General features: G+C 41.2%; 1 protein-coding gene across 1 annotated transcript; it reads right to left on the bottom strand.

Moving 5' to 3' along the window:
• Positions 1–7654: 7654 nt before the first annotated feature.
• LOC100475000 (olfactory receptor 52E4) lies at positions 7655–8632 on the bottom strand. The gene has a single exon (XM_002926091.1). It carries the CDS (start codon positions 8630–8632, stop codon positions 7655–7657), a length of 978 nt encoding a protein of 325 aa, XP_002926137.1.
• Positions 8633–11108: the final 2476 nt, after the last annotated feature.

Genomic DNA, 11108 nt, shown 5'->3' with positions numbered 1-11108 from the left:
TAGGTATTTTTATATATAATAGCTCATGGAACCACTTCCACTCTAACTCAAGTTGTGTAATAATGCCCATTTTGCAGATAAATTTACAGAAACTAAATTTCTTTGTAATTTCCCCATAATTATGCAGGTAGTAATAATGTTTGTAGAATTTTATTTACATAAGGAATTGGTCTTAACAGATGCATGCTTTACTTAGTTGAATAGTGTCCCCCCAAATTCATGTTCACCCGAAACTTCAGAATATGACCTTATTTGGGCCTCTGTAATCAAATTAAGACAAGGTTATACTGGATTAGAGTAGGACCTAATCTAGTGACTGGGCCCTCATAAGAAGAAGGAAATGTGGACACAGACAAACATGAAAGGAAGATGATGTGAAGAAACTGAAGGGAGAAAGCATGTGATGAAACAGGCAGAGGTTGGAGTGATGTGTCTTCAAGCCAAGGAATACCGGGAATTGCCAGCGCTCATCAGAAGCTAGGAGAGAGGCAAGGAAAGACTCTCCCCTTTACTCTTCAGAGGGAATGTGGCCCTAATGACAGCCTGACTTTGGACCAGCTGTAGCTTCCAAAGCTATAAGAGGAGGAAAAAAATTGTGTTGAGACCTACTTTGTTTTTGGTTTTAAGTTTTTATTTAAAATCGAGCTAGTTAACATGCAGTATTATATTAATTTCAGGTGACAACATATCATTCAACAATTCTATACATTACTCAGTGCTCATCACAATAAGTGTGTTCTTAATCTCCTTCATGTTTTTCGCCTATCCCCCCCTCACCTCCCCTCTGGTAACCATCAGTTTGTTCTCTATAGTTAAGAGTCTGTTTCTTGGTTTAACTCTCTCTCCATTTTTCCCCCTTTGCTCATTTTTGTTTCTTAAATTTCACATATGAACAAAATCATATGGTACTTGTCTTTCTCTGACTGACTTATTTTGCTTAGTATTTTACTCCTAGCTCCCACCACATCATTGCAAATGGCAAGATTTCATTCTTTTTCATAGCTGAGTAATATTCCATTATAGATATATACGTGTATACATATATATACACACACATATATATAATACATAAGCATCTCATATGTATGAGATATACATATCTCATATGTATATATCATCTTCTTTATCCATTCATCATTTGATGGACACTTGGGCTATTTCCATAATTTTGCTATTGTAGATAATGCTGCTATAAACATCAGGGTGCATGTGTCCATTTTAATTAGTATTTTTGTATTCTTTGGGTAAATACCTAGTAATGCAATTGGTGGGTCATAGGGTAATTCTATTTTTTAAATTTAAGTTCAATTATCCACTGTATAGCACATCATTAGTTTTTGATATAATGTTCAATGATTCATTAGTTGCATATAACACCCAGTGCTCATCATATCATTTTTAGCATTTTGAAGAACCTCGTAATGTTTTCCACACTGGCTGCACCAGTTTCCAAAGAAGACATACATATGGCCAACAGACACATGAAAAGATACTTAATATCACTGATCATCAGGAAAATATAAATCAAAACTATAATGAGTTACCACCCACAGCTGTCAGAATGGCTAAACTCAACAGAAGAAACAACAGGTATTGGCAAGGATGTGGAGAAATGGGAACCCTCTTGCCCTGTTGGGAATGCAAACTGGTGCAGTGACCTAATTTGTTTTAAGCCCTAAGAAACAAGTGTACATATGAACTATTACCAGTCATTAGCTGACTGGAATGTTTATATTATATCTTTGTATTTTAATGTTTATATTTCATGTAGTGTATTTCAGTGATAGGCAAAAAAGAGCTACAGTAAGAAAGAAAAAAATGCATATACTCTTTCCTCTAACAGTCACATTTCTGCTTCAATAATACTTGTCATATGCAGGGGGGAAATGATTAGTATAACAAGGTGCTTATTAAACGTTTTTAACAAACATCTGTCCATCAGTAAGTGACTGTTGTAATAAATGTTGACAATCATACGAAGGAATGCTCAGGAATCATAAAGAATAAAATAGGTCTATTTTTGCTGATAGGACACAATTGCTAAGAAGTAACACTAAACACATTTAAAAATTTATAATGTGTTTTCACACATGTAAATTATAAACATTAATTCAATTTTGCCCATAGAAGTTTTTTCTTGTTTAATGTTCACTATAAATCTTTTTCTATAGAAGACGTGTACACACCTATCTTAAGATGCATTTTCTTGGGGCACCCTCGTGGCTCAGTCAGTTAAGTGCCTGCCTTCAGCTCAGGTGATGATCTCAGGGTCCTAGGATTGAGCCCCACACCATGCTCCCTGCTCAGTTGGGAATCTGCTTCTCCCTCTCTCTCTCTCATTGCCCCTCCCCCATCCACTCATGCCCACACAGTCCTCTCTCTCAAATAAATAAATAAATAATATATTTTTAAAAAGATGCAACTAATGAATTGTTCAACACTACAACAAAAACTAAAGCTGAACGTAATTTTAAAAAGATGCATTTTCTCATGTTCACTTAGAAATTAAATAAAAATTATGGGGCGCCTGGGTGGCACAGCGGTTAAGCGTCTGCCTTCGGCTCAGGGCGTGATCCCGGCGTTATGGGATCGAGCCCCACATCAGGCTCCTCCGCTGTGAGCCTGCTTCTTCCTCTCCCACTCCCCCTGCTTGTGTTCCCTCTCTCGCTGGCTGTCTCTGTCTCTGTCAAATAAATAAATAAAATCTTTAAAAAAAAAAAAAGAAATTAAATAAAAATTAAAATATTCTATCATCAAATTTATAGCGGTACTCAACAATAGCATATATTTAGATATCAATGACTCAATCCTACTTTTCAGGATTCTGAGTTATCCAGAAAACAAGAATTGATTATATTAGAATGGGAAAAAATGTCCTAATGTTATTGTGTTATTAATGTGTTACTAAAAATAATATGTTTATTAAACATGTTAGTAAAAATAATGTTTTAGAACATCTAAACACGAAATAATTGGCGTTGACCTTAATACTGTACTTAAGCAAATGACAGACCATTCAAATAAAATGTGATTGAAAGAGACTTGATACAAATTGAAATTTTTTTTTCACCTGTCAACCATTGCTTAAACTTTCTCTTGTCAGATTGTAGGGATGTAGCTCAGTAATCCAAAGTGGAACTTGCCTGAAATCAGACCACATCCAAGACAGCTCTGCTACATGGGACTGGTATCCACAGCCCACATTTCACAGCAAAATCTCCTGAAGTGTGATGGAGTTTCCTTCCATTACATTCAGCACGTTTTTGCATGACCTGTTTGACTACACTTCTGTTCTTCAATCAACTATTTGAGCTAATATTTAAACACTCAATTTCTGGCCTCTGTCCTATAAGTTTTAGAAAGCATCTAATCTGTAGCTTCTTCCATTGAACTATAATATAAAAATGCTGAGAACTTCCTAATGGTCCTCAAAACAATAACAACACTTTTTCTTTTTTTTGCATTGAACTGTATACCTTAAACAAACAAAATAAAGCAATGTTTGTCAAAAGCTGAAGAACTGACCACTGCAAGAAGAGGTCCTCAGTTGGTGGCACATATTCAAAGTATCCATCTCTCAGATTTATGTATGTATACATGTATGTATGCATACGTGTGTGTGTGTGTATACGCACACATATGCAGACAGAATGGAGCACTGAACTCTTTGATACAGTTACTGACATGGAAGACTCCAAGAACAAAGAACACAATATTTTAAAAACAGGCAAAATGCAACAAGAGGCACCCAATAGATTGATGGCTTTGGTTAGCTAATGTGAGCTCAATAAGCTAAGAAGTTGTAAAGATGCCAGCACATTCTTGGGCGTATTGATCTAATAAAACAGCCAGCCACATGACTGAAGTTTTGAGAACAGAACTTCAAAGCAGTGGTACTTTAAGTAGAGGCAGAAAAACTCAGGAAAAGGAGTCCTTCAGTGAGAGAAGAAGCATGGTCTTTCTCCAAAGTACTGGGCAGTGAGGGGGGGACAGGGTGACCAAAGGAGGGGCTCTGCCAGCTTCATCTGTCTCTATTCCTGGGTCTGTTTCACGACATTTGTGTCGGAGGAGACTGCACATGCATAGGAAAGTGTGATTTACCAAAGAAACAAAGTCGAAACATCCAGAAATGAATGAATTAAGAAAAAAATAAAACAGCCAAGAATATACCCATTGCCCCACGTCAAGGGGCAGGAAGGCTACTTCAACAGGCAACAGCAGAGAAAGGAAAAAGCAAAAACAAAAAACCTGCTGCAAGTAAAAGATCAAAGCTAAGTACGTGTCTGGGAATATGGATGGGAGAGTCAGCATTGTGAGAAAGGGAACTGTATCCAGATAGTTGTATTTATGCATTAATATTTTGATATGTAAGGTAATTACGAGTACACATAACACATGTCTAAGTGATTGGCTTTGGGAACTGACATCACGTTGAAGAAGATGGGCAGTTTTATAACCTATAGTGTATCCTACCACATTCGATTGCCTTTCTGACTGCAGGTACTATTTTAACAGCAACAATGGAAATTGGGGTAGCAAACATAAACAACATTCTCATTTCATTCTGTGTGAAAAAGAAAACTTGGAGAAAAATAAGGATTGAGGAGAACCATGAGCATCATTAAACACTTTTTCAGAGCTCTTTCAAATATTTTTAAGGATTATTTTTAGGGAATATCTGCTCAGGTTGCCTGAGTTAGCTGTAACTGTGGAAATTGAATTATCATAATAAAGATAGATGATCTTATTACTAAAAGTTAGAAAATTCAGATAATAATTCTGTTGGATGGGCTCAAGATGTGAGCTCCCTATTAATCTCAAAGTCAGTCCTCAGGCTTCGTGTGAGGCCTCAGGCGTGCGGACTGTTTCAGGAGATAAGCCCCATGTCACTTCCTAATGCCCTTGGTCCCACTTCCTCTTCAGCCACTGGTGTTGTGACCAGTTCCAGGCAGGTGCAATCAGATAGTGGACATCAGGTCACACCTAGTGCCTGGAGCTCCTTGTCATGGGACTTCCCCAACTCCATGGCATGGGACAGCCCAGCCACCAGCTCTGTGGTCATGCCTACACAACCCCGAATTACTGGGGTTGAGAACACAGGAGCCCTGAGCTCCACAGGAGCCACTGGTTAAAACCCTCTCCACTCTTGGGGATGACAGTTCTGAAATGCATTTCCTAAGACTCTGCAGCTGGTCCTGGCAGAGCTGGACACCAGTCCCCACTAGTCCTGTGCCACTGGATAAAAAGTCTCTGTATTGGCTTTTCCTCTTCGGGTTTCACTCCACCTGTTTTGCACATTCAACCCTTGTGATCGCTTTTCTAAATAACCCCCTGTATTCAAGCTTTTGTCTTAGGCCCTGCTTTCTAGGACACCCAGCATACACTCCCCAGTGGTGAAAACTCCAGGGTTTCTGCCCCCGGATCTCGGACTCCAGTGAGAGGCGTTGCCTCCCTCTGAGTTCATGAGAAAGACTTTATTATAAAACCATTAAATAATCATTCATAGAAATATTATAATTTACTTATTTCGTGGTTAGGACATCTCCAGGTTCAAGTTCTCCAAATATAAGGGAGATGAGGAAAGTGAAGTGAACCGGCCTTTATTCACATTCCAAATACATGATTGAAAGTAGAAAGTGATTTATACATGACTAAAATATCAAACATAGAATCATTCTTCTAGATTTCCCTGGCTAAGTATCATTCTATAGAGGTGACATAGGTCAGTTAACATGAGTGTCCTCTGTCACACTTCCCGCAAGGCCACAGGAGAGAACACAAGCTCATCCCGCAGTAAGAACAATCAACCACAAATTAGTACCACTTGTGAAGAAAGAAAAAAACCCAGTGAGAAAGGCAGATGCAGCCAGGCTTCCTTTCTGTGGCTTCTCTGATTTTCTAGTTCCCCAAGTTGTCCCAGAGTCAGCTGCTACTGCCCGTGTTCCCCACACATTCTCCCAAGTGTATTGCTGTTCAGGACTTAATAAAATTTTAGCCCATAGTTTCAGTAAAACAAAGAAAGACTTCTCCTGTTGACAGACAGATCTCAAAAAAAAAAAAAAACAACGAAAATTTTTTACAGACGTGGACTCCCTTCTGTACCCAAATCCATTCAAATCAGATGAAAAGGAAATCACTCTCAGATCTCAGCAAAACCTCAGCTTCCTGCTATCCAAGCTCCTCACTCTGCTACTTATTTGTCTATTAAATTATTAAACATAAAACCTAGTGCTTGGGGTTTTGTTTTGGTGTGAATAGTGTCTATGCTTTGTGGAGGATTCAGTGTCTGACGCTGGTACAATATTCAACCAGGGAGGACCCTGCTTCTCACTCCCTGCTCCCATTTCTTCCATTCAAAGAAAGGGCACTCCCTATTCCCTCCTCATTTTTTTCTCCTGAAGGGTGTGCACCTTATTTCAAGCTCTGAAGTATCCTACTTTCTCAGTCCTTGTTATTGAACTGTTCAGGCTACTCAAAGTTTATTATTATTTCTGACAGCTGGCACAACGCTCTGAAGAAGCTTCATTCATTTCCCTCCAGTTAAAGTATTGTTAAGAGTTCCATCTACATAGTGGCCATGTGGCATTAAACGTAAGCATTTTTTTCACTGAATTTTGCCTCCTATATGAGATCTACAATACGATGAACATGCTAGAATCTTTCTGCTTTCAAGCTCCATGCAACCTCTAATACATGCCATCACATCACATTAATTCTCTGGAGCAAGAAAGAATATCCTCGTATTGTAACGAATTTCCACACTGGGGCACAGGATCTCAGCTCCACGCGGCCATGAGTACCTGTGCAGGACTTCTTCCCGGGCACCCACAGAAATTGCCTCGCAGAGGGCTACGATCAAAGAGTTCCCGTATAAAACAGACTTTTACAAGAAAACCATTAACAGGACGTTCTCAGAAGGTCTCCTTGTACAAGAATCTTGCCAAACAGTGAATTAGCTGAGAGGAGCAGGAGAGGTGACTGTGGGAGTTTGCACAAGTACAAAATTAGGTCAAATGCTTATAAACCTTTAAGCTCAGGAGCTTCCCTTTTTCCCTTTTCCTCTGAAATGTGTCTGAGTGTTACAGGTGATGTCTCCTGTGCATATTCCTTGGTTCTTCATGGAAACAACAAAGTCTTCTACCCAAAGGTAAGGCCAGCCAGCAGAGAAAATAACATAGTCACTATAAATACTATCTTGTACTTTCCTTGTCCCTCCTCACTGTCCGCAGTCGACACCTCCCACGTCCCCTTAAACACCCGACTACAAATGCACACTGACAGCCTACAGACCTTGGTACTGCATGCAAGTCGGCGGGCAAGTCTCTATTTGCTTTATGTTGCCTGGATAGGACACATTCCACCTTATTTCACATGCACTCAGTGTGTATTTTTGTTCAAAGTGCTTTAGAAACACATAATTTGGTCAACTACCATGTCAACTATGGGGAGACGATATCATTACTTTCATTTCAAAAGAGATGATACTCTTCCTTTGGAGTGACTGAACAAGATCTCCTGTCACTCTGCCTCTCTGTGCACGATTTGGGCAGTCAATCTGACAGTCTGACACATTTCCGCCACTAGCCAATTTGCCCAGAAATTGCCTCCACTTAACATGTTTTCCTCACCCACCTCATCCACCAGGGCTGGTAGATCAGACAGGCTTCTGACCACGGGCAATGGTCATGGGCTCCTTCTTCCAGCACCCATACTTGGTCAGTTTGTCCCGAAACTCCTTGGTTTTCACTGCATAAATAATAGGATTGAGCATTGGAGGTACAAGGAAGTACAGGTTTCCAAGAATGGTGTGCACGTGGGGTGGAATTCCCCTGCCAAAGCGGTGAGTGAGGAAAGAGAACAGTGAAGGTGTATAAGAGATAAGCATGACGCAGATGTGTGTGGTGCAGGTGTTGACTGCTTTGTGGTGGGCTTCCTTAGAAGACAATCGCAGGACAGCCCGGATGATAAGCACATAAGAGGAGGCAATAGCTGAGATGTCTAGACTGACAACCAACAAAGCCACCACCAGCCCATATATCCGGTTGACTGTGGTGTCCACACACACCATCTTTACCACAGCCATGTGCTCACAATAGGTGGTCGGGATGACACGATTTGCATGAAAAGGCATCTTCTGGAGGAGGATAGGCATGGGCAGGATGAAAAGAGTGGCTCTCACTACACTCAGTAGGCCAATGAGCCCAATGCGACTATTGGAAAGGATGGTGGCATACCGTAGGGGCTCACAGATGGCCACATAGCGGTCAAAGGCCATGGTCATCAGGATGGCAGACTGTAAGGCAGATATGGAGTGGATGAAGAACAGCTGGACCAGGCAGCCCACAAAGCTGATCTCATTTTGGCCAAACCAGAAGATGCACAGCACCTTGGGAATGGTGGTAGTGGACATACCCAGGTCTGTGAGGGCCAACATGCAGAGGAGAAGGAACATGGGCTTATGCAGGGAGCGCTCTGTGCAGATGATGAAGATGATGGTGCAGTTCCCAAGGATGGTGACGAAGTACATGGAAGAGAAGGGGATAGAGATCCATCTGTGTTTGTCCTCCATCCCAGGAATGCCTTGGAGAATGAAGAAAGGAGGATGACCCATGGAGGCATTGCAAACGGTCATGGGGACACCCTGGTGCAGTTCCTGAGAAGAACAATAAAAACCTTCATGAGCCTCAAACTGAAAAGAATCATGGGTTTCAAAGTAGAAAACAAAAGGGGGGAACGATAAGATACACAAAACTTGTTCAGAAATCAAGGTGATATATATCACATATCATAGTCAGTTATTATATGCCTCATTATATAACATACTGTAGTATTCCAGTAATAGTAATGTGATCTTACCATATTAATATCAAACAGAATATATTCATTTGTAATACTTTTATTAAAGATGCTCTTAATCATTGTTCACAAATAGAACATGTCATTAAGCTTATAACTAATATGTGAATATTTCAATGGGTATCCTCTTTAAGAATGGAACTTGAAGGATATGAGTCAAAAATGGATAGTTATAACTTGAATAATGACAGAATATTCAATACCACTCTCAGTAAACAGAAGATGAAATAGGTCAACAAAAGAGCTTTTCAGAAATACGATAGGTTAAATGTTTACAACAGAATTGTTCACCAAACCTTGAAGGATACACATTTGCAGCTCATAAGGGACTTGGAGGGAGCCTTGATGACAACTGTTCCACGAGGACCAAATAGAGCAGATGACAGGATTCTGGGCACTCGAGACTAGGACCCTCACCTCACCAGGATACACTCACCTGAATGTGAGTCAGAGTGTGGGAAGCTGGGCCTGGAAAACTTCTTCAAATGTGTGTGTCTGTGTGTGGACAGCTGTCTGTAGCTGTATCTACATGCACAACCATATGGCTCCTGGACCGCACACTCAGGGCCCTGCATGTCCCCACTCCTCACTCTTGGACACCCAGAAGTCCTGGTATGGCCCTTTAAGTCACCTAAGGAAAGGCCCCCGGGTGTCCAGAATTACCTGTTTGCTACTCCCTCCTTCCACAAACACACACAATGAGGCACCACTGCTATTATGTGCAAACTTGACCCTGGAGGTTTCCCTGAGCTCTCAAGGAGATGGAGCTGTTTGACCCTAGGGGCTCTGGGCATGTTGCAGTCTTTGGCCATCATGGATGAGCCTCTAGAGAGAGGGTGATGTTAAAGCTGAATCTGGAACCAGATTAGGGCCTGGAAGCTTGTATCCCCAAAGCCCTCTTTCCCAAATTGGGTAGGTGTGGGAGCCCAGGAGGGCCTTACTCTTTGGCTGGGGTAGTCACACTCCTGAAGGCAGCAGAGGTACAGCCCATGTTGTTGGGACCCTGATAAAATGCTATTAGCAGCTCTAGTTCCATCTATCCTTAGCATCCTCCAGATACTTTACTCTGTTTCCCTGGCCAATGTCTTACCCTAGACATTCTCTCTCCTTCTGCCCCCAAGGTATATTCTGCAATCCCACCTCTCATCTTCCAACATCCCCTCAACTTTGGGGCCAGATGTGGCCATATTTCTTTTTTATCAGTTCAGAAGAAGAAAGTTTGTCAAAAAAATTCTGCCGGGGCGCCTGGGTGGTGCTGTTGTTAAGCATCTGCCTTTGGCTCAGGGCGTGATCCCAGCGTTCTGGGATCGAGCCCCACATCAGGCTTCTCTGCTGGGAGCCTGCTTCTTCCTCTCCCACTCCCCCTGCTTGTGTTCCTCTCTCGCTGGCTGTCTCTGTCAAATAAATAAATAAAATCTTTAAAAAAAAAATTCTGCCATGTCCAGTGCAGAATGCACAAACCAACACCCAACACTGTCAAAATCATGCAAAGTCATTTCAGGAATGGGACTCAGAGGCCCAGATTCTAAATCTTGATGTAATGCAAGTTCTGTTTACAAACAGCACCTGTAGGGAGTCTGTTCTGAGTCAGGTGTCAGCAGGAGGGAAGCAATGGCTGAAGGAAGGAGTAGCAGATGAAGGGCCTGACACAATCTATATATCAACAGAAAGAATCACCAACAAAATAGGCAAGCATGTACACATCTGCTCATAGACAAATCTGCACAGCTTCCCCTATAGAAAGCTGGTTCTAGTACCATGCCAAAATCCTGGGCTCAGTCCTTCTTTTCTCTCTGCCCCAGAGAGAGCCTGACGGATAATAATGACAGGTAGGAACCAGCAAGACTCCTTTTTCTCTTAGCCTTTCTGTCTCACTTTTACATTCATGATCCTGAGAACTCCCTGCATACATTTCTAAAGAATCTTCTTTTAGCTTCTTTCCCCAATGTTCTCTTAAGTGCCGTAGTATTGCCTGGAATCTGTGACCTCTCAGTCGCAAGTTTGAAGCTTGCTCTTTGGATAGTCACACTACTCAAGGAGAATAGTTCTGGTCTGATCTCTCCCCAAGTACTGTATCCTAAATAGCATCATGTTTGTCACATAGCAGGCAGAAAATAGGCGTCAAATAAATGAATAAGGGAATGAATAAGCCCACAAATAAATTCTTTAAATACGAACAAATTCTGTGTCCCTGTTTGTGAGATCTTACGTGGTTTGTTTTCTTGCATTCATAAAAACCAGAAACATAACTA

The sequence above is a fragment of the Ailuropoda melanoleuca genome, chromosome 8, assembly GCF_002007445.2.
Source record: "Ailuropoda melanoleuca isolate Jingjing chromosome 8, ASM200744v2, whole genome shotgun sequence".
NCBI lineage: Eukaryota > Metazoa > Chordata > Mammalia > Carnivora > Ursidae > Ailuropoda > Ailuropoda melanoleuca.
Note: the sequence above shows the minus strand (reverse complement) of the source record. Positions and strands in the feature narration are given on the sequence as shown.